This window comes from Bufo bufo, chromosome 5, assembly GCF_905171765.1.
Source record: "Bufo bufo chromosome 5, aBufBuf1.1, whole genome shotgun sequence".
Classification (NCBI taxonomy): domain Eukaryota; kingdom Metazoa; phylum Chordata; class Amphibia; order Anura; family Bufonidae; genus Bufo; species Bufo bufo.
Window position 1 is genome coordinate 312,094,095 of NC_053393.1, and position 25,177 is coordinate 312,119,271.

The 25,177-nt window shown below is 46.2% G+C and overlaps 1 protein-coding gene across 2 annotated transcripts in view; it reads left to right on the top strand.

Annotated features, from left to right (window-relative positions):
- Positions 1 to 25,177, top strand: part of LOC121002769 (NFX1-type zinc finger-containing protein 1-like) — a 291,483-nt gene that overhangs the window by 50,536 nt on the left and 215,770 nt on the right. For both annotated transcript variants that reach the window (XM_040434303.1, XM_040434304.1), the window contains exon 2: positions 3,887 to 3,929. In XM_040434303.1, coding sequence (XP_040290237.1) covers positions 3,902 to 3,929 — 28 coding nt within the window. In that variant the 5' untranslated portion in view covers positions 3,887 to 3,901. The remainder of the gene's footprint in view (positions 1 to 3,886; positions 3,930 to 25,177) is intronic.

Sequence of the window (25,177 nt, forward strand, 5' to 3'; positions counted from 1 at the left end):
TTTTTGAAGCAGCTCTGACTTTCTGAGCACCTGTCATGTTTCCTGAGGTCCTACAATACCCAGACAGTACAAACACCCCACAAATGACCCCATTTCGGAAAGTAGACACCCTAAGGTATTCGCTGATGGGCATAGTGAGTTCATAGAACTTTTTATTTTTTGTCACAAGTTAGTGGAAAATGATGATTTTTTTTTTGTTTTTATTTTCTTACAAAGTCTCATATTCCACTAACTTGTGACAAAAAATAAAAACTTCTATGAACTCACTATGCCCATCAGCGAATACCTTGGGGTGTCTTCTTTCCAAAATGGGGTCACTTGTGGGGTAGTTATACTGCCCTGGCATTCTAGGGGCCCAAATGTGTGGTAAGTAGTTTGAAATCAAAATGTGTAAAAAATGACCGGTGAAATCCGAAAGGTGCTCTTTGGAATGTGGGCCCCTTTGCCCACCTAGGCTGCAAAAAAGTGTCACACATGTGGTATCGCTGTACTCAAGAGAAGTTGGGCAATGTGTTTTGGGGTGTCATTTTACATATACCCATGCTGGGTGAGATAAATATCTTGGTCAAATGCCAACTTTGTATAAAAAAATGGGAAAAGTTGTCTTTTGCCAAGATATTTCTCTCACCCAGCATGGGTATATGTAAAATGACACCCCAAAACACATTGCCCAACTTCTCCTGAGTACAGCGATACCACATGTGTGACACTTTTTTGCAGCCTAGGTGCGCAAAGGGGCCCACATTCTAAAGAGCACCTTTCGGATTTCACCGGCCATTTTTTACAGATTTTGTGTCACGAGGGTGTTTAGGACCACGCCTGACTCCGTTATACCCGGGGTCAGGAAGTCGCAGCGGTTGGCTGCACGTTCTATTTAAGATAGGGCTGTTTTCCTTATGGTAGCTTTCTGGGTTTGCTTAGCAAACCCTTTTGGCTCACTCAGGGATCCGTAGCTCCTTCTCCTCAGCTGTTCCTTGTCCAGCACTCCCAGACCTCCTTATATTTCTCTCTCACACTTCTCTGGTTGCCAGAGATAGAGCTTCCTGCCTGGACATCTATTCTGACCTTCTGGAGCTGTGTTGCTGCGTTCGCTGGTAGTTGGTCCAGTACGCTACCCTCCAGATCCCTGTTGGACCTTTTTGGTTTATTGTGGTCGCCCACCTGGGTGTATGTGTTTGTATGTTTTGTCTGTCCTCTCCCTGGTGTTTCCCTCTTAGTGATAGTGGTGTGGACTAGCGATCCCACCGGCCTGTTCACTATCCAGGGCTCATATTAGGGAAAGCCAGGGTTTAGGCACGCGATCGCCGCACGGGTGAGGAACCCGTCTAGGGACGTCAGGGCAGTCAGGTGCCAGCCGCAAGTTGAGTTAGGGGTCACCACCTTTCCCTCTCCCTTGGGCAGGGCTTTCCCTGTTTTCCTCCCTGTGCGTGTCGTCGGTCATTACATTTTGATTTCAAACCACTTCTCAAGCATTCAGCCCCTAAAATGCCAGGGCAGTATAACTACCCCACAAGTGACCCCATTTTGGAAAGAAGACACCCCAAGGTATTTCGTGATGGGCATAGTGAGTTCATGGAAGTTTTTATTTTTTGTCACAAGTTAGTGGAATATGAGACTTTGTAAGGAAAAAAAATAAATAATAATAAATCATCATTTTCCGCTAACTTGTGACAAAAAATATAAAATTCTAGGAACTCGCCATGCCCCTCACGGAATACCTTGGGGTGTCTTCTTTCCAAAATGGGGTCACTTGTGGGGTAGTTATACTGCCCTGGAATTTTACAGGGGCCCTAATGTGTGGTAAGTAGGTAAATGACCTGTGAAATCCTAAAGGTGCTCTTTGGAATGTGGGCCCCTTTGCCCACCTAGGCTGCAAAAAAGTGTCACACATGTGGTATCGCCGTATTCAGGAGAAGTTGGGCAATGTGTTTTGGGGTGTCTTTTTACATATACTCATGCTGGGTGAGAGAAATATCTCGGCAAAAGACAACTTTTCCCATTTTTTTATACAAAGTTGGCATTTGACCAAGATATTTATCTCACCCAGCATGGGTATATGGGGGGGTGATCAATGACAGGGGGGTGATCAGGGAGTCTATATGGGGTGATCACCCCCCCTGGAAGGCTCCAGGGAGATGCCTGTATGTGTTTTGCGGATCCGATCCATCTATCAGTGGATCCGTAAAAATCATGCAGACGTCTGAATGGAGCTTTACAGGGGGGTGATCAATGACAGGGGGGTAATCAATGACGGGGGGTGATCAGGGAGTCTATATGGGGTGATCACCACAGTCATTGATCACGCCCCTGTAAGGCTCCATTCAGACGTCCGTATGCGTTTTGCGGATCCGATCCATCTATCAGTGGATCCGTAAAAATCATGCGGACGTCTGAATGGAGCTTTACAGGGGGGTGATCAATGACAGGGGGGTGATCAGGGAGTCTATATGGGGTGATCACCACAGTCATTGATCATGCCCCTGTAAGGCTTCATTCAGACGTCCATATGCGTTTTGCGGATCCGATCCATCTATCAGTAGATCCGTAAAAATCATGCAGACGTCTGAATGGAGCTTTACAGGGGGGTGATCAATGACAGGGGGGTAATCAATGACAGGGGGGTGATCAGGGAGTCTATATGGGGTGATCAGGGGCTAATAAGGGGTTAATAAGTGACAGGGGGGGTGTAGTGTGGTGCTTGGTGCTACATATTGCTGAGCTATCTGTGTCCTCTGGTGGTCGATCCAAACAAAAGGGACCACCAGAGGACCAGGTAGCAGGTATATTAGACGCTGTTATCAAAACAGCGTCTAATATACCTGTTAGGGGTTAAAAAAATCACATCTCCAGCCTGCCAGCGAACGATCGACGCTGGCAGGCTGGAGATCCACTCGCTTACCTTCCGATCCTGTGAACAGGAAATCTCGCGTCTCGCGAGAGGACGCACCGGCGCGTCCACCCAGAAGAGCAGGGCCGCCGCAAAGACGCAATCCTGCGTACGGCGGTCCTGAGGAGGTTAACACATCTCTGGCTGCGGCAGAAGAATAGATTTGCCATTGCTGATGGTGGCTCTTTATCGCCGGCCTGATCATGCCACTGACACTGTCTTCCTGCTTTAAATCATGTTCCGTACAGAATGGCTGCTGCTGCCGCCACCACAGCTGCTACTCTACCTACTACCACTAGTCCAACACAGCAGCATATCTACTGCATTGCCAATATGACTACTACTACCTCTCCACAGCCACGCATCTACTGCCTCATCTATTCCAAGCTCTGCTGCTGCCGTTACTATTCTTCCCACATTTATCCCTATACAGCTTACCCCTTTTCAGCATCCACAGTGTACTGCTGTCGATCCAAAAAAGAGGGAGAGATTTTCTAGGATTGTTCAGGACAAGCCAGTGTTACCTCTGACATTAACATTTGTGTATGTATAAACAGGGGCATGACACATGTAACACATGAGCCGATGCAGTGTGTTTTTAAACAGGCTGTTTGTAATCATCACCAATCATGTGTTTACCCATAGCTGTATATGTCAGTGTCATTATGACATTATTTACAATTGCTGTTATTGCATTCGCGTTTAAGGGGGGGGGGGGGGGGGGCGAGCAAAAATATGTCATATACCAATTTTCAGGCCAATTGGAGCACTTTTGATTCAGGTAGAACTGAGATGCATTTGAATAAAATTTTTGGACCGATTTAGTCAAATCGGACCCAAAGAGCATTTTTAAGAAATTCTCTCAACTCTAATATATATGGAGAAGATGATAGGAATAGATGAGAAAATTAGGTGACAATTGAGCATTGACTTTCATTACAATAAGCATTTAAATGAAATCTAAAATCTAAGATCCATCTGTTTTTCTTTTAATTGTAGCTTAACGAAAGAATCATGGAAACAGAAGAAGACAGTCAGTGTGGTAAAGTTAAATTCAAGAGAAAATTGTGTATTTGTATTTGTTCCAGTATAATATGTATTTGTTGCATACATTTCTGAGAATAAAAATTGGTTCATACATGTGAATAGGGTTGTTTTGGTGTCAAGTACATGGACTGCTACAACATCCATTCATATGAATACATCAATTGCAGAACTTTCTGAAACAAAGTTGCCAACAAATTGTATGAACATACCCATATGGGCTAGTCACACAGTCGAATTTGCTGGTGGAATCATGGTGCAGTCACCGCCCCAGAATTCTGCCAGCGGCCACATAGTGTCTGCCTCCCATTACCACCCCTTTTCAAAAGGGACATGTCTGCATGAAGCTTCATTCAATGGAGCTAGGCTGCAATTGGGTCTGCTGCCTTCAGCAGAAACCATATCAGTTTCTGCCAGTAAATACATGGTGGATTTTGACAGCACCAAATACTGCTGTGTGAACAGGCCCTTAGAGTGTGATCTGATGGCATGACTGGCCACATGTAGCCAAGCCATGCCCATCAATGACAGCCAATGATTTTACCTATTCTACAGTGATGTTCACAAAAGACAATAAATTACATTAGACATTCTTCATAAGGGTGCTCACAACATGCCAGTGTAACAGGAACCACAAAGATATGCAAATTACTTATTATATGGTTAGGATTTCAAATTTAGGACTCCAATGCTGCATAGTAAGCTTGTTACTGACTAGTGATATATAGGCCCACCTCCTATTTCCTCTAAACTTAATGTTTAGAATTATAAAACAATAATGAGGAATATATTTTACCTTACTTATATTCATCAATATATTATATAGTACAAAAATGCAGCTACATGCATGTATAAGCCCAATTTGACATGTGTGAACTAATCAAAGGAAAGGCAAAGCCACCCATAGACATTTTTTCTAATAATCTAACCTTCATGACTATGGGAGGCAATGACTTTGAAATAACAGATTGAAATTGAATTAAAGGGAAGCTGACAGTGAATTCATAATGTCCCTTGGACATGGGAAGCATGAAATACAGACATGGTCGCTCTTTAAAACTACGTTTTTCTCCAGCTTTTTGCCACCTGACTCAGTTTAATTGACAGTGATGACAGATTTATTAAAGGAGGCACATGCGGTCATAAATCTGTCACAACACAAGTTTATAAATTATCAAACCAAACTGACCTTTGGACCACACTAAATTAACTAGAATCACCTACAAAAACATTCATGTAAGCCCAAAAAATAAAGAACAATGTATGCAACAACTAAAGAAAATCAAGATATTTTATTGAGACAAAACCATCAAGGGCTCATTCACGCGACCGTATACTTCATTCTGCATTCGTTCTGCAATTTTGCAGTCCGCATCTGTACTTCCATTCCGTGACCCTGCAAAGAAGATAAAATATGTCCTATTCTTGTATGCAATTGCGTCAAAAATAGGCTCATGGCCAGTATCTCTGTTTTGCGGATCCGCGATTTGCGGACCGCAAAAACGAATACAGTTCTCTGAATGAGCCCTAATATTTATACACAATAAGAATTCACACAACAGCAAAAAAATACATCAAGAATGACACCTGGTGGACAGTAAGATGTATGACACAACTAATACATATACAACATGCCAGAGCCTTACAGATACACAGTTTGTGTCCTATGTTAAATCATATACCAATCCAACAGGCAAAGTGCGGTGCACTGTGGTTAAAGGTAACTTGTGAGCATTAAATAGTTGCACTTACAACCAGACTATCCAAATTATAAAGTAATAGGCATAATCATACGGTGTCAGCGACCCAGTGTCCTTCACTCATCCAATGCATTTTGCAATAATGCTTTTTCAAGGGGATTATTTTAGAGAAATGCGTTGGATGAGTGAGAGACACTGTAGGTGGCTGACACTGTGTAATCATGCCTATTTACATCATGGTTTGAATAGTCCGGTTGTATGTGTACTATTTAATCCTTGCGAGTTACCTTTTTTGAACCGCAGTGTATTGCACTTTGCCTGTTGGATTGGTATATAATTTAACAGGACACAAACTGCATTTGTAAGGTTCAGGCATGTTGTATATTTATTAGTTGGGTCATACATTTTACTGTCCACCAGATGTCCCTCTTGATCTATTTTCGTATGATTTTTTATGGATTTTTCTCAGTAAAGAATCTTGATTTTTTTAGCTTGTGTAAAAGTTAATAAATTAGCATAGCTTTATAGGGGATTTCCAGGGAGGTAAAAGTGGCCAGAAAGGGTTAGTAAAAACATAAAATAAATAAATAAATAAATAAATAATGAGCAATGCTACTTAAAGGGGTTCTGCACTTTGTTTAAACTGATGATCTATCCTCTGGATAGATCATCAGCATCTGATCGGAGGGGATCCGACACCCGGGACCCCTGCCGATCAAGTGAACAGAGCTTAGCCCCGCCCAGGCAAGTTGATACTAGTCGTGATGTCACTGGGCCGGCGGTAAACAGTGAGAAGCACCGCTGCCTTCTCAAACAGCTGATCGGCGGGGGTCCCGGGTGTCGGATTCTCTCCGATCAGATGCTGATGATCTATCCAGAGGAGCCCGACCTGCAAGAAGATGCTGGACATGTAACCAGGAGGGGCACTTAGCCAGAAATTGCCCCAACTGTGGCACTATCAGGAACCAGAGAGATTTAAACTAGTTCCACAGTTTACAGATTTGTGTCCCCTGCTGGAAGCTATGGACTTAGTGGGAGAGAGCCAAGTTGTTACAGCCAAGCTTAATGGAATAGAACTGTCCAGTCTAGTAGACACTAGGTCACAAGTAATGACAATGGCCAAGAAAGTTTTCGATGGAAGTGCAGACTCTGAATCTGAAAGCTGCCAATAGTCTGCCCATTCCAACGGTTGGACTCATGCAAGCTGACATTGAGCTTTGGGGCTGGACGATGGAGAAGAGAGTGTTGGTGGTGCATAGTGCAATGGACCCAGAAGTCCCTGTGATACTAGGAATGAATGCAGAAAGAAGTTGAGAAAAATCCAGCTCCACTTTAAAGGAATATGCGTTTATTCAGCTTGCGGTTAAAAACTCATCCATGAGATACAAAATTTAGCAGTCTTGTCTACATTTTTCGGGCTACCAGAGACATTTCCAGCCCTTCTTCATGTCATGAAGAAGGGCTGGAAATGTCTCTGGTAGCCCGAAACATGTAGACAAGACTGCTAAATTTTGTATCTCATGGATGAGTTTTTAACCGCAAGCTGAATAAACGCACATTCCTTTAAAGTGGAGCTGGATTTTTCTCAACTTCTTTCTGCATTTGCTGCCCGCACCTGACACGGGCCATCCGTGCTCACAACTAAAGGAAGGGTAGGTGAGAGCTGCTACATTTCTCTTTTCCTACTAGGAATGAATGTATTGCAAGAATTAGATGGACTGCTGGATCTAGAGCTGGGTTCTAAGTATTGGAAGAATGTCCCAAATTCGAAACCACCACAGGTGGCCCTACAGAAATCGCTCAAACAGTGCAGGATGCAAGCAATCCTCTCTGGCCTAGTAGGAAAAGTGGTGTGTGAGAGTACCGTCTTCAACTTCTTTGGAAGTGCAGGCTGGCTATCAAGTGTTGCTACCCCTGCCAGTGGACACCAGCCACAAATTGCAAGAAGCTACAGTGATAGTAGAGCCCGTGCTACAGAAAGAAGGGAAAGCTGTGGGAGGAACCTTGTGCACAGTCCAGGATGGCCAAGTACTGATGAGTTTCATTAATAATAATAACCACGGTGTGATCCTGGCAGCCAGACAACTGGTGGCAAATATGTTTCCCATCCAAGAGGTTCAGCGGCCTTACAGGATGTGCCTAGCTGGTGCATCAGTTCGATTGATATGGTCACCACCAACCTCAAATTGTGTCAGGTGAGGACTAAATCTGTCAGAACAAATGGAGAACAGCTCCTGAAGAAAGTACATTTGGAAGGTGCCAAGATGACCAAAAAGGAGAGGGAGCAGGGTCCTGAGGTCGCTCCCGAATGCTTTCTCCCATCATGAAGCAGACTTTGGAATGACACAGATGCTGAAACATGAAATTCCAACTGGACATGCTCGGCCAGTGAGGGAGCCCTACCGACAAATACCCCCAGCTCTGTACGAGGAGGTCAAGACCTTGCTGAAGCATATGCAGGAAAGTTGCATCATCCAGCCTAGCAAGAGCCCCTGCACCTCTCCAATTGTACTTATAAAGAAAAAGGATGGGACCCTGCACTTCTGTGTTGACTACAGGTTTCTGAATGCATATACAGTCTGTGACACCTACCCACTTCCTCAGGTATTAGGTGGCCATTGGCCATGCCAAATTCTTCTCTATCCTGGATATGGCAAGTGGGTAATGGCAAGTGCTGGTGGCAGAAAAAGACAGCCTTTGTTACACCTATAGGGCTGTACGAGTTCCCTCAGATGCCCTTTGGACTGAACAATGCCCTAGCTACCTTTCAGAGGATAAAGGAGCTGTGCTTGGGAGACCTGAACTAGGAATGCCTGCTAATCTACCTAGATATAATTATCTTCTCTACCAACTTTGCAGAGCATCTAGAGTGATTGGACTTGGTCCTCAGCCACCTAGAGAAGCATGGGTTGAAGCTGAAACCCAGTAAGTGCCACTTGTTCCAGGAGAGCATTAAGTATCTGGGCCATATGGTGACAAGATAAATGAGTCCAGCCCATGGACTCAAAGATTCAGGTGGTACAGCTGCCGCACGCCAGACCTGCAGGGTATTGCGACAGTGAGGTCACGGTTATGGGCAATCGAGGGTTACTTACTTTTTGGAGGAGAACCCTGGGCAGGCATGCGGCAGTGAAGGAGAGATAGACACAAGTTCCTCTGGGGCACACTCTGGATGTAGGGACCAGACCTGATGGTGGATGAGGTGCCCTGGGTGTTGCAGGTATTTTGAGTGCCTGAGGCAAGGTCCCTTTAAGGATCGTGACGCCAGTGCCTGTAACGGTGGCACACCGATTTGTAGGAGCAATAAGTGAGGTACACAGGTGGTATAGTGAACCAAACGTTGCTTTACTTTGAACAGTCCAACTTTGTACATACAGTAGATTATGATGATGCAGTCCCTTGTAACAATATTCCACAAGCAGGTTTACTTCACAATATGGCAGGTATAAATCTTGCAAGATACTTGGAGGGTATACAATTAATGCTTAGCAGAACTATGCTGCACTATCCCCTTCAGCTATTCTAGCTGGCTGGATCCCAAGGCCCGGATGCCTAAATGCTGGCTTTAATCCTTGGTGAATAAATCTTCCTCCCGTATTGACTCTTGCGGTTATCTTATAATACTTCTGCCCCTCAGGTTACTTATCTGAGCTGGTTGTATTGTTCCTGTTGTGAGGGAAGCTGCAGGTTTCTCCCAGGAGGAATATCTCTTCTCTTGGGGTGACTCTACTGAGCTAAGCTTAGCCTCAGGAGCTTCAGGCTGACTAGGTTACTCTTCTAGCCACCTGGACTGAACTACTCTTCCCTGTCTGGTCCTACCTATATATACTTAGGGCTCTCTAGCTCCCTCTAACGTCTAGGAGGCTAAACTACACCCTAACAGGCCTGACACCCAGATAACACAGGGAAATGCATATTAAACATCACATTAATGCAAAAGACATGTTAACCCTTGTGTAGTGCCCACCTTTACCTAGTGGGACACTACATATCCCCATGCTACAACGTTGCCTGTCCTCGGCGCAACATGGAGGGGCCCTGCCCAGCTGGATACTGCAGCCTGAAAGACAAAAATGGAGAACAGGCATACACAAAAATCACCACTTTAGCAATTTAAATATAATAAACAGTTTCACTGAAGGTGCGGTGACAAGGGGTGTCGTTCTCTTCTCTCAGGATAATTGTAAGGGAACAGGGGCGCTGACCTGGTGCAGCGTATCAATAATACCAGGATAGTCCATAATAATAGTCCATAGAAAATGTAGAACAAAATAACAATTCTTAGAGGCTCAAGGAACACAATGAGTCCGTACCCAAGGCTTGTAGAGGGTTAAACAGGGGTTTCACGTGAGGGGCTACCTGGGCCCATAATGTAGTCTCCAAATCTCACAGGTGGGTGCCCCTTGGTAGACCGCGTGGACCTTCTTAATGGCGGAGATTCCTCCTGACTTGGTTCAGGAGGATTGGAGGAGTCCACAGGCTCTGGAACTCCTTCAGGTACACTCTGAGGCGAAGAAATAACAGGAACTGAAGTGGGTTCATCCTGGGATGGAGAAACAACTGGAACAGGAGCAGGTACTACCAGGTTTAACCAGGGAGTGAGAAACCAATGAAGTGGATCTTTATCATGTATCAGGTTCTCAACAGCCTGCATAGGATCATCAGGTTGGGCTGGCAACTCAGGTTCAGGAGATTCTGGTTCAATGTCCTCTGCTGCAGGTTCTCCTTCTATACAGGGTTTCAACCGATTTCTATGTACAACTTGAGAGCCTTTACCTTCTTCGGAGATTTGGTAGATGTGAGCCTCAGCGTTAGGAATGGCAGAAATAACATAGGGAATCCTTTCCCACTTACTGTCCAATTTACTGGTTCTATGGTTGTTCTTCAACCACACCAGGTCTCCCAGAGCTAAGGGTTCCGCATGAGCAGCCAGGTCATAGTCTCTTTGTTGTCGTTCCCGGACATTTTCCATGCGTTCCTGAACGATCTCTTTGGCATTGAGGAGACGTCTTTGGTGCTCCACTACCCAATCAGTTTTTGGTAGTGGGTTAATGACATCGGGCACTTGTATATCTAGGGAGTGATCAGCAGGCAACCTCCCTTGACGGCCGAACATCAGATAAAAAGGTGTGTAACCGGTGGAGCAGTGAATTGTGTTGTTATAGGTATACATGAGTTGAGGCAGCAGAGTAGGCCAATTACCCCTTGTCTCTGGGGGTACTGCTCTCAGCATTTCGATGAGAGTTTGATTCATCTTTTCACAGAGTCCGTTACCTTGTGGATGATAGGCGGTGGTCTGGACTTTCTGGCAGTTATGCAGCAGGCACATCTCTTGGAACAGCTGTGACTCAAAAGCAGACCCTTGGTCGGTGAGTATTCTCTCTGGGCAGCCGTAGGGCAGAAGGAAATACTTCCAGAACGCCTCTGCTGTAGTCTTAGCTGTCAGGTCTTTCACAGGCACTGCTACGACAAACTTAGTGAAGTGATCAATAATGGTCATGGCATAAGTATACCCTGAGCGACTCGGCTCCAACTTCACATGATCAATAGCAACAAATTCTAAAGGAGTTTTACTTACGATAGGATGGAGAGGCGCCCTCTGGTCATGACGCTCAGTTCGCCCCACAGCACAGGCAGTGCATTCTCGGCACGATTTCTCAATATCGTCTCTCATCCCAATCCAATAGAATCTTCTGCGAATAGTGGCCTCAGTCTTCTGCACGCCGAAGTGTCCGGACTGGTTGTGATACATTTCTAGCACCAGACTGGCATCTCGACGTGGTAGGAGGATTTGATATATCATATCACAGGACACTGGGTCCAGGCTCCTTCTGAGCAACAGGCCTCTTTGAAGGAAAAGTAGGTGGCGATGTCTCCACAGTCTCATCAGTTCTGGGTCTGCACTCTTCCTGCGGACTCTCTCAGGAGTTCTCCCACTGGTAAGGAAGTCGAGCAGTTCATGAGGACTCTACTTTCGGACTGGAGCTTAATCCACCTTTCTTGGTCGCCTCTGGATTCAGGAATATCTGGTGAGGAAGGATCAGCAGCAGGGTGGTTTTCAGTGCGGATATTATCCTGCTGAGCAAATTTATTGTAGAACGCTGGCATTTCCACTTCTTCCCAGGCATCTTTTGGTTCATCTGGGGCTTCTGTAGTGGGTAGCCGAGACAGGGCATCAGCATTGTCATTGGAGCCGGCCTGCCCGGTATTTCACAGTGAAGTCATAGTTGGCAAGGCGGGACGCCCATCTTTGCTCCAGAGCCCCTAACTTGGCGGTATTTAGATGCGCCAGGGGGTTATTGTCCGTGAAGGCCACAAATGGCGTGGCAGCGAGATAGTCTTTGAACTTCTCGGTCACAGCCCACACTAAGGCAAGAAACTCCAGCTTGAAGGAACTGTAGTTCTGGTCATTCTTATCAGCTCCCTTCAGGGATCTGCTGGCGTAGGCAATTATCCTCTCTTTGTTATCTTGCACTTGAGCCAACACAGCCCCCAGGCCTCTTTTACTGGCATCTGTGTAGAGGTGGAACGGCTTCTGATAATCTGGGTACCCCAGAACAGGGGGTTCGGTCAGCTTCTTCTTGAGGAGCTGGAAGGCAATCTCCCGTTCTTCGCTCCACTCAACAGGAATAGGAGTCTTTGGACTCTTCTTAGGGTGCCCTCTCAGGAGTTCCTGGATTGGATCCGCAATTTGTGCGAAATGGGGTATGAAACGCCTGTAATACCCTGTAAAACTGAGAAAGCTTCTCACCTCTTTTACGGTGGTAGGAGTAGGCCAATTGCGGACAGCAGCAAGTTTATCAGGATCAGGCTGTACTCCTTCGGCACTGACAACGTGCCCTAGGTATTTTACCGCTGGTTTCAGCAGGTGACACTTAGATGGCTTGATTTTGAGACCATATTTGGTAAGGACTTGGAACACTTCCGCCAGGTGTTCTAGGTGGTCCTCATACATCTTGGAGTATATAATGACATCATCTAGATATAACAATACGGTTTCAAGGTTCCTATGGCCTAAACAACGTTCCATCAGCCGTTGGAATATCCCTGGAGCGTTACACAGTCCAAACGGCATGTAGTTAAATTCTAACAGGCCCATAGGTGTAGTGAAAGCAGTCTTTTCTCGATCTTCCGGGGCCATAGGCACTTACCAGTACCCACTAGTTAAGTCCAAGGTGGAGAAATAGGCTGATGACCCCAGGGCATTCAAGGACTCCTCAATGCGTGGTAGTGGATAAGCATCTTTGTGGGTGATTTGATTGATCTTTCTGTAATCCACGCAGAACCTTATGCTGCCATCTTTTTTCCGCACCAGGACTAGGGGCGCAGCCCAGGGACTGTGACTGTCCCGGATTATGTTAGAGTCTTTCATCTCTTGTATCATTTCTTTCACAGACTGATAGGTAGTAGGTGGTATGGGTCTGTGTCTCTCCTTGATAGGAGGATGAGAGCCAGTGGGTATGGTGTGTTTGATTACACTGACCTCTCCGTAGTCCGTGGAGTGCTTGCTGAAAGCCTTGTGATGTTCTCTCACTAGCTTCAGAACTCCCTCTAATTGCTCCTTCGGGGTGGATTTGTTCCCCACATGAAGCTCCTCCCACCAGGATGTTGTCGAGGTGTTGGCGGTGGTGCTGCTGCTCTGTGTGGTCTGGAACGCCTCCGTGGCAGGCAGACGGATCACATCCTGGAAAGACACCTGGAAAAGCTGAGCAACGGGGCAGTGCTTAAAAAGAGTAACGGGGTGATCACCAAAGTTAATTAAACGGACAGGCACTTTACCTTGGGACACGGTCACCAGACTCTTGGCTGTCCGTACGAAGGGATGATTCTCAATCTGGATGGGTTCCACTAGGGCTTGATAGTTCTGACCCTGGATCCCTAACACCGCACGGCAGCAAAGGATGATCTGGGAATTTGGAGGTATGATTACTGGCCGGTTGTCCCGGATCCGAACAGTACAAATTTCCCCCTTTTTGTTGGCGAACCTTTGTTGAGCACACAGCACGCTGATAGTCTTTTGAATGACCCTTCTGGAAGCAGGCGAGGCTGAGGATATAGTTTGGTTCGATGCCTCAAGCACTTCAGAGTAACAGTTTTTAAGGACATTAGTCCCTAGGATCACAGGGTGTCCTCCTTTATCTCCTGCTTGTACCACAATTACACCTTGCTGTGGTAAGGTGGCCTCTCCCACCTGAAGAGTAGGTTCCCAGTATCCATGGACTTTCACTGGCTTCCCAGGGTGAGGAGACTTGGATCCCAGAACTTGTCAAAGGCAAGTCTTTGGATGGTGGTGACCTGTGACCCCGTATCCAGAAGGGCTTCAAAGGGTATCCCGTTGATACATATTTTAATTTTCGGACGGGATCCCACGTATTTAGGCATCCAGCTTGGATCCTTTGGACCTACTGTTCTACCTCCCGAGGGGCGGTCCTCTGCCTCAGGGGTTGCCTGTTTAACTGCCAGCACATTGATTCACTATGTCCATATTTTTTGCAATAGTGGCAAACAGGATGCTTTCGATTTCTAGACCAATAATTTGGCCGTCCATCAGGTTCTTTTGGGTAAACATCCCTATATGCAGATGGGAGCCTTGGAGGAAAAAGGCCTTCATCTATAACAGTATTGGTCTTTCCCACTCCTCTATTTTCTTGCATACTTTCTCTAAGCTCAGAGTGAGATGGTTCACTTGCTCAATTAGTGCTGCCACTACATCTGTTACTGGAGCCTGAGTGGCTTGATTGACTCCAGCCGGCCCCACATTGACAGACTTTGATTGACAAACCTGAGATTCAGGCAAGGCTGCTGGCCCTGCGGCCGGGTTTTGGCCTAGAATGCTGATGGCCAGCTCTTTAAAGTCCAAGAATGCACAATTGGGGTGTTGGGCTGACAGCATCCTCAGTTGGCCCTTTAAATGCTCCGTACTTATAACTGCAATGAACTGTTCTCTAAGAGTCCTGTCCTGATCCTCAGCTTCCTTGGGATCCACTTGGACCACAGCTCTCAGGGTCTCTTGCAAGGACAGAGCAAAATCGCAGAGCGACTCCCCAGGTTGTTGCTTCCTGCTGAAGAATCGCATTTTAACTTCGGACACCGTTCTGGCCTGAAATGTGGTGCCGAGGCGATCAAAAATCTGCTCCAGGGTACTCTTTTCAGAACGGGGCCAGGACATGACTTCCCTGCGGGCGGCCCCTTCTAACTGAGCTAGGAGGATCTCCATTTGTTGTTCAGCAGATATAGGATAGAGCCGGAACAAGGCCAGTATCTGGTCCCTAAAGTCCTTTAATTTATGGGCTTCCCCTGAATATCGTGGAAACCAGGGGGCCCCAAAATAATACAGCATGGTTAATGGCATCAGGCTTGATGCTGCCGCGGCGGCAGGTGTCCTATTGTCAGTTGCGGGCACCTCAAAAGGCATTTCTGGGGCCGCCTGCCCTGCTCCTTCAGGTGCGGACATAGTGTTGCTAGATGGGTATGGCCCTTTAAATGACAGCGGAGCGGACCGGCGCAAAAATGTCAGTTTTTTTTTTTTTTATCTTGCTGCTAAGGGAGGACCTTTCCCTGTACCCTAGCAGGGGTCGGAGCGGCTCCGGTATAGTAATCAGAAGGGGGCCGGTGAAGGATAAAGTTAGTACTTACTCCGGCGGTGCTCGCTCCAAGTCTCGCGAGATGTGTGGCTACGTCAGACAGGAGTCCCACGTTCAGCGTCAGAAGGTAGGCGCGGCCTCTTGCAGCTCCGGGATTCAGGTAGGCGATACTTCCCCCCACAGGGCGGCGTTTCTTCCTCCTTGCAGGCTGGGCGGTACCTTCACCTGGTCCTTTTTCTCGCCAAATGGGTACAACGAGGCGCACTTGTAATCCCGCCAGGTTAAGCGGCCATCTTTGAGCAAATCGATGTCTATTCACTGACAGAAAGCGGTGGCTTCACAACAGCAAAACAGTCCGTGCAATATAATCTTCACACCGCAAATTATTACAGTTCTTTGGCCCAGTAATTTTTCAATAAAACAGTAGGGCTTAGTCACTTTATAGGTATATAACGGCACACAGTTTGTGTATTTCAACAATGGCGCAGGAATGATCGTATCCTGTTCGTGACGCCAATTTATGCAGCACGCCAGACCTGCAGGGTATTGCGACAGTGAGGTCACGGTTATGGGCAATCGAGGGTTACTCACTTTTTGGAGGAGAACCCTGGGCAGGCATGCGGCAGTGAAGGAGAGATAGACACAAGTTCCTCTGGGGCACACTCTGGATGTAGGGACCAGACCTGATGGTGGATGAGGTGCCCTGGGTGTTGCAGGTATTTTGAGTGCCTGAGGCAAGGTCCCTTTAAGGATCGTGACGCCAGTGCCTGTAACGGTGGCACACCGATTTGTAGGAGCAATAAGTGAGGTACACAGGTGGTATAGTGAACCAAACGTTGCTTTACTTTGAACAGTCCAACTTTGTACATACAGTAGATTATGATGATGCAGTCCCTTGTAACAATATTCCACAAGCAGGTTTACTTCACAATATGACAGGTATAAATCTTGCAAGATACTTGGAGGGTATACAATTAATGCTTAGCAGAACTATGCTGCACTATCCCCTTCAGCTATTCTAGCTGGCTGGATCCCAAGGCCCGGATGCCTAAATGCTGGCTTTAATCCTTGGTGAATAAATCTTCCTCCCGTATTGACTCTTGCGGTTATCTTATAATACTTCTGCCCCTCAGGTTACTTATCTGAGCTGGTTGTATTGTTCCTGTTGTGAGGGAAGCTGCAGGTTTCTCCCAGGAGATACATCTCTTCTCTTGGGGTGACTCTACTGAGCTAAGCTTAGCCTCAGGAGCTTCAGGCTGACTAGGTTACTCTTCTAGTCACCTGGACTGAACTACTCTCCCCTGTCTGGGCCTACCTATATATACTTAGGGCTCTCTAGCTCCCTCTAACGTCTAGGAGGCTAAACTATACCCTAACAGGCCTGACACCCAGATAACACAGGGAAATGCATATTAAACATCACATTAATGCAAAAGACATGTTAACCCTTGTGTAGTGCCCACCTTTACCTAGTGGGACACTACACAGCAATGGCCCATACCCAGCAACGTTGGTGAGCTGCGGGCCTTCCTGGGACTAGTTGGGTATTACTTGCAATTTATCAAGGATTTTGCCAAAGTAGCAGCGCCCTTGTACATTCTCTTCAGTGGGTACTCACTTGGAGTAACGAAGAATGAACCTTTCGCCTGGAATGAGGAGGCCGAACTGGCCTTTAAGAAGCTGAAGAAGTTATTGACCAGTGCCCCCATACTGGCCTATAAGGATTTCCCAAAGCCCTTTTTGCTGCAATCTGATGGAAACCTTAAGGGACTAGGAGCTGTGCTGATCCAAGAACAAGATGGTCAAGAACGTGTAATAGCTTATGCTAGTAGAACTCTGTGGGAGAGTGAGAAGAACCCTGACAACTACACTGCGTGCAGAATTATTAGGCAAATTAGTATTTTGACCACATCATCCTCTTTATGCATGTTGTCTTACTCCAAGCTGTATAGGCTCGAAAGCCTACTACCAATTAAGCATATTAGGTGATGTGCATCTCTGTAATGAGAAGGGGTGTGGTCTAATGACATCAACACCCTATATTAGGTGTGCATAATTATTAGGCAACTTCCTTTCCTTTGGCAAAATGGGTCAAAAGAAGGACTTGACAGGCTCAGAAAAGTCAAAAATAGTGAGATATCTTGCAGAGGGATGCAGCACTCTTAAAATTGCAAAGCTTCTGAAGCGTGATCATCGAACAATCAAGCGTTTCATTCAAAATAGTCAACAGGGTCGCAAGAAGCGTGTGGAAAAACCAAGGCGCAAAATAACTGCCCATGAACTGAGAAAAGTCAAGCGTGCAGCTGCCAAGATGCCACTTGCCACCAGTTTGGCCATATTTCAGAGCTGCAACATCACTGGAGTGCCCAAAAGCACAAGGTGTGCAATACTCAGAGACATGGCCAAGGTAAGAAAGGCTGAAAGACGACCACCACTGAACAAGACACACAAGCTGAAACGTCAAGACTGGGCCAAGAAATATCTCAAGACTGATTTTTCTAAGGTTTTATGGACTGATGAAATGAGAGTGAGTCTTGATGGGCCAGATTGATGGGCCCGTGGCTGGATTGGTAAAGGGCAGAGAGCTCCAGTCCGACTCAGACGCCAGCAAGGTGGAGGTGGAGTACTGGTTTGGGCTGGTATCATCAAAGATGAGCTTGTGGGGCCTTTTCGGGTTGAGGATGGAGTTAAGCTCAACTCCCAGTCCTACTGCCAGTTTCTGGAAGACACCTTCTTCAAGCAGTGGTACAGGAAGAAGTCTGCATCCTTCAAGAAAAACATGATTTTCATGCAGGACAATGCTCCATCACACGCGTCCAAGTACTCCACAGTACTGGCTGGCAAGAAAGGGTATAAAAGAAGAAAATCTAATGACATGGCCTCCTTGTTCACCTGATCTGAACCCCATTGAGAACCTGTGGTCCATCATCAAATGTGAGATTTACAAGGAGGGAAAACAGTACACCTCTCTGAACAGTGTCTGGGAGGCTGTGGTTGCTGCTGCATGCAATGTTGATGGTGAACAGATCAAAACACTGACAGAATCCATGGATGGCAGGCTTTTGAGTGTCCTTGCAAAGAAAGGTGGCTATATTGGTCACTGATTTGTTTTTGTTTTGTTTTTGAATGTCAGAAATGTATATTTGTGAATGTTGAGATGTTATATTGGTTTCACTGGTAAAAATAAATAATTGAAATGGGTATATATTTGTTTTTTGTTAAGTTGCCTAATAATTATGCACAGTAATAGTCACCTGCACACACAGATATCCCCCTAAAATAGCTAAAACTAAAAACAAACTAAAAACTACTTCCAAAAATATTCAGCTTTGATATTAATGAGTTTTTTGGGTTCATTGAGAACATGGTTGTTGTTCAATAATAAAATTAATCCTCAAAAATACAACTTGCCTAATAATTCTGCACTCCCTGTACAGCTCCTTTAAACTTGAACTGCTGGCAGTGGTGTGGGAGGTGAACGGAAATTTTTCTGACATCTTGACAGGAGCAGAGTTTGTGTTGATGATTGATAACAATCTACTGGTTCACCTGAATACTGCCAAACTCTGAGCCTTGGAGCAGTGGTGAATGGCTTGCCTCAGTAAATTTAATTTCAAGACACAATATAGGCCTGGGCAGAATAATGCCTATGCAGTTGCCTTGTCTCATAACTAGAGTTGAGCGAACACCTGGATGTTCGGGTTCGAGAAGTTCGGCCGAACTTCCCGGAAATATTCGGGTTCGGGATCCGAACCCGACCCGAACTTCGTCCCGAACCCGAACCCCATTGAAGTCAATGGGGACCCGAACTTTTCGGCACTAAAAAGGCTGTAATACAGCCCAGGAAAGAGCTAGAGGGCTGCAAAAGGCAGCAACATGTAGGTAAATCCCCTGCAAACAAATGTGGATAGGGAAATGAATTAAAAAAAAATAAAAATTAACCAATATCAATTGGACAGAGGTCCCATAGCAGAGAATCTGGCTTCACGTCAGCAGAGAATCAGTCTCTTCATGCCATAGCAGAGAATCTGGCTTCATGTCAGCAGAGAATTAGTCTTCATGTCATAGCAGAGAATCAGGCTTCACGTCACCCACCACTGGAACAGGCCACTGTCACATATTTAGGCCCAGGCACCCAGGCAGAGGAGAGAGGTCCCGTAACAGAAAATCTGGCTTCATGTCAGCAGAGAATCAGTCTTCATGTTATAGCAGAGAATCAGGCTTCACGTCACCCACCACTGGAACAGGCCACTGTCACATATTTAGGCCCCGGCACCCAGACAGAGGAGAGGTTCATTCAACTTTGGGTTGCCCCGCAATATAATGGTAAAATGAAAATAAAAATAGGATTGAATGAGGAAGTGCCCTGGAGTACAATAATATATTGTTAAGGGGAGGTAGTTAATGTCTAATCTGCACAAGGGATGGACAGGTCCTGTGGGATCCATGCCTGGTTCATTTTTATGAACGTCAGCTTGTCCACATTGGCTGTAGACAGGCAGCTGCGTTTGTCTATAATGACGCCCCCTGCCGTGCTGAATACACGTTCAGACAAAACGCTGGCCGTATTGAAAACACTTTATCCAGCTCACCTCTGTAGTAGAATGTATAGTCCCGGCTCCAGAGGCCCTAGGGGAGTGTTCCCGTAGAAGGCTGCAGGTAAATGAAGAAAGAAGGTCCTGGAGACACATGAGGTTCCTCTATCAGCTTTCCTTTAATATTCACATAACATTGACAGACATCACCACCTTCCACATGACATGACGTTGACGCGTTTCGGGTTGGCACCCTTAGTCGTAACACTATGCCAAGTGTGGCAATTCTATTTAAAGGAGCTAGAGAACACTCCCCCCTGCAACAGGGAAGGAGTCTTCAACTCCATAGGTTGCCACACATATTGGCACACCCTTTCATTAGCTGCAACAATGATTAGTGTAATTGCTAACACACTATGTGGACATTGCTTTGAGTATGTTAACCCTGGGAATGCCAAGGCACTCATTCACCATCAATAGCCGCACAGTGTGAATATATCATCATTAAAAACCTGTATATCATACATATTCAAACACATTACATAAAACAGAAAATAAGATATAATGACCTTCAGAACTTCCACAAATTGTGACCCGTTATATCGTAGCAAAAGGCAGTTGATTTTCAATGGTGTTGTTTTTGCTACATGCAAATTGTCACAAAATTTCCTGTTGCAATCCAGCGAACAACAGTGGCACTATTTCCAAATAGCAGTCTTGATATATGCAATATATGACTTGCAGTGAAACATAGAAACACAGCTAGAACCAATTTTTAACCACCTGATTGCAAAGGGAAAGGGGAAAAGGCGCATTGTCTGACCGCAGTCTTATAGCCTTGAGAGACAGATGAACAGAGATGTGTGCAGAACCTGATACCTGAGAATACCATCGAAAGTTACCTGGTAAGTGTACTCTTAATTATAATACCGTATTAGCAGGGATATATATTGACTATTCTGTTTTCTTGTGAAGATTTACTGATAAACATAAGTCAATTCTTTTCTCAAATTGAGACCTACTGGTATTCTAGTAGCAAGTCTAAAAATCCAGTAGGCCTCTCTGAGAAGGATTTTCTTCCGATAATCCCCACCCCTTTTGGGGGCCAGGACTCGCTCAATGGCAAATGCCTGGAAGAATGACACTTGGCGTGCATGTATGTTTATAAAGTGCCTGGCTAGATTCGAAATATTTAGGATATTGGGGTTCTTAATATAGTTTAAGTGTTCGAGAATGCGGCTTTTGAACTTGCGAGATGTGCTGCCTATATACATTAGGTCACAATGCGTGCATCTAATTGCATAGATAACACCCTCCGTGTTGCAATTTATGTAACTACGGTTGGGATATTTACACATATGGTCTGAGTTTTCAAATGACTTTATAGGCAGCACATATTCGCAAGTTTTACAAGGATTACCTCCACATTTGGTAAAGCCCTTGTAAATAAGCCAATTCTGTTTAAAACTTGTTCCTTTGCTACCGGCGGTGTACAGGGATGGAGACAGCGAGCAGGACAGGGTTGTTGCCTTTCTAGACACAATTCTACACCCTGATTTGAGAGCTTGATATAAAATATGATCATCATATAATATGGGCAGACATTTTTGTATTGCGGAACTGATTGCATTGAATTCACTGCTATAAATCAATGAAAGAGTGGGGATTCTGTTCTGGTTACTGTCTCCAGACACCCCGACACCGTCAGCAGCCAATTTTTTACCAGGCTTATTCTTTGGTCCTCCAAATAACATGTCTTTTCTGTCTTTTTTTGAAGCTATCTCTCGCCCCCTTTTGATCATCCACACTGGATAATTTCTGTCTCTCAATCTTTTCTCCACTTTATTGAACTCTTCTTCCAATCTGTCTGTCTCACTGCAGTTTCTGGCTATACGTGTAAATTCACCCACGGGGATTGCTCTGATGGTGTGGATGGGATGATGGCTTTTAGCATTTAATATAGAATTGCCTGCTACTTCTTTCCTGTAAGTGATGGTGTGTACCACCTCCCCTGGACACCCGCGGAGTGTCAAATCGAGGAAATTTGTATGGACAGCATGTGCTGTGCACACAAATTGTAGGTTATAGTTGTTATTATTTAAATATGCCTGGAGGTCTGGGACGGCAGACACACCGCCGGCCCATACCATGAGCATATCGTCGATGTATCTGCCGTACCAGACCAAACCAGGCATAAAAGGATTATTCAAATCATAAATATATTTTTCCTCCCAGTATGACATTGTCAAATTAGCCAATGATGGTGAGAACTTGGCTCCCATTGACACCCCGCGGGTCTGTAGGTAGTACACACCATCAAACATGAAATAGTTGTGACTTAACAGGAAAGCTGTCACCTCACATATGAAATCCACATAGCCGAAACTAAGTCCGGTATATCGGTGCAGATGGTATTCCATCGCCAACAGAGCAACCCCGTGGGGAATAGAAGGATACAGAGAGACCACATCTGCTGTGATCCAACAATAATTATCTTCCCAAACAAATTTGTACATTGCTCGCAGCACATCAGCCGTATCTTTTAGGAACCCTGGGGTGCGCCTGACCAGTGGCTGGAGAATATTATCCAGCCAACTGCCCAGGCGCTCCGTCAGGGAACCAATGCCAGACACTATAGGGCGAAGAGGGGGGGGGGGTGGACGCCTTTATGGACTTTGGGCAAGGCATGCATAATCGGTATAACTGGAGCCTCCACACACAGATACTTAAATTCTCTATCACTAAAAATATCTAAACCTTTTCCTTTCTGTAATAGCGACATATAATTTTCCATATATTCCTGTAATGGATCTTTGGATAATTTACTGTATGTGGAGGTATCAGCCAGCATTTCCCGTAATTGGTTGCCATAAATTTCCTTGTCCATGACGACCACCGCCCCCCCCTTATCCGCCATCTTAATGACCAGCGAGTCACACTGTTGTAACTCCTGGAGTGCCTGGGTTTGGGATGCACTGAGATTGCTGTGATATTTTGTATTTTTACTCTTTCCTTTTCCCCTTTCCCTTTGCAATCAGGTGGTTAAAAATTGGTTCTAGCTGTGTTTCTATGTTTCACTGCAAGTCATATATTGCATATATCAAGACTGCTATTTGGAAATAGTGCCACTGTTGTTCGCTGGATTGCAACAGGAAATTTTGTGACAATTTGCATGTAGCAAAAACAACACCATTGAAAATCAACTGCCTTTTGCTACGATATAACGGGTCACAATTTGTGGAAGTTCTGAAGGTCATTATATCTTATTTTCTGTTTTATGTAATGTGTTTGAATATGTATGATATACAGGTTTTTAATGATGATATATTCACACTGTGCGGCTATTGATGGTGAATGAGTGCCTTGGCATTCCCAGGGTTAACATACTCAAAGCAATGTCCACATAGTGTGTTAGCAATTACACTAATCATTGTTGCAGCTAATGAAAGGGTGTGCCAATATGTGTGGCAACCTATGGAGTTGAAGACTCCTTCCCTGTTGCAGGGGGGAGTGTTCTCTAGCTCCTTTAAATAGAATTGCCACACTTGGCATAGTGTTACGACTAAGGGTGCCAACCCGAAACGCGTCAACGTCATGTCATGTGGAAGGTGGTGATGTCTGTCAATGTTATGTGAATATTAAAGGAAAGCTGATAGAGGAACCTCATGTGTCTCCAGGACCTTCTTTCTTCATTTACCTAAAACGCTGGCCGCCGGGCAGGCCAGCACCTCCAAGGCATAAAAGGCTAGCTCTGGCCACGTGGACAATTTGGAGACCCAGAAGTTGAATGGGGCCGAACCATCAGTCAGTACGTGGAGGGGTGTGCACAGGTACTGTTCCACCATGTTAGTGAAATGTTGCCTCCTGCTAACACGTTCCGTATCAGGTGGTGGTGCAGTTAGCTGTGGCGTGGTGACAAAACTTTTCCACATCTCTGCCATGCTAACCCTGCCCTCAGAGGAGCTGGCTGTGACACAGCTGCGTTGGCGACCTCTTGCTCCTCCTCTGCCTTCGCCTTGGGCTTCCACTGGTTCCCCTGTGACATTTGGGAATGCTCTCAGTAGCGCGTCTACCAACGTGCGCTTGTACTCGCGCATCTTCCTATCACGCTCCAGTGTAGGAAGTAAGGTGGGCACATTGTCTTTGTACCGGGGATCCAGCAGGGTGGCAACCCAGTAGTCCGCACACGTTAAAATGTGGGCAACTCTGCTGTCGTTGAGCAGGCACTGCAGCATGTAGTCGCTCATGTGTGCCAGGTTGCCCAGAGGTAAGGACAAGCTGTCCTCTGTGGGAGGCGTATCGTTATCGTCCTGTGTTTCCCCCCAGCCACGCACCAGTGATGGGCCTGAGCTGCTTTGGGTGCCACCCCGCTGTGAACATGCTTCATCCTCATCCTCCTCCACCTCCTCCTCATCCTCGTCCTCCTCGTCCTCCAGTAGTGGGCCCTGTCTGGCCACATTTGTACCTGGCCTCTGCTGTTGCAAAAAACCTCCCTCTGAGTCACTTCGAAGAGACTGGCCTGAAAGTGCTAAAAATGACCCCTCTTCCTCCTCTCCCTCCTGGGCCGCCTCCTCTTCCATCATCGCCCTAAGTGTTTTCTCAAGGAGACATAGAAGTGGTACTGTAACGCTGATAACGGAGTCATCGCCACTGGCCATGTTGGTGGAGTACTCGAAACAGCGCAACAGGGCACACAGGTCTCGCATGGAGGCCCAGTCATTGGTGGTGAAGTGGGGCTGATCCGCAGTGCGACTGACCCGTGCGTGCTGCAGCTGAAACTCCACTATGGCCTGCTGCTGCTCGCACAGTCTGTCCAGCATGTGCAAGGTGGAGTTCCACCTGGTGGGCACGTCGCATATGAGGCGGTGAGCGGGAAGGCCGAAGTTACGCTGTAGCGCAGACAGGCGAGCAGCGGCAGGATGTGAACGCCGGAAGCGCGAACAGACGGCCCGCACTTTATGCAGCAGCTCTGACATGTCGGGGTAGTTGTGAATGAACTTCTGCACCACCAAATTCAGCACATGCGCCAGGCAAGGGATGTGCGTCAAACCGGCTAGTCCCAGAGCTGCAACGAGATTTCGCCCATTATCGCACACCACCAGTCCAGGCTTGAGGCTCACCGGCAGCAACCACTCGTCGGTCTGTTGTTCTATACCCCGCCACAACTCCTGTGCGGTGTGGGGCCTGTCCCCCAAACATATGAGTTTCAGAACGGCCTGCTGACGTTTACCCCGGGCTGTGCTGAAGTTGGTGGTGAAGGTGTGTGGCTGACTGGATGAGCAGGTGGAAGAAGAGGAGGAGGAAGCTGAGTAGGAGGAGGAGGAGACAGGAGGCAAAGAATGTTGCCCTGCGATCCTTGGCGGCGGAAGGACATGCGCCAAACAGCTCTCCGCCTGGGGCCCAGCCGCCACTACATTTACCCAGTGT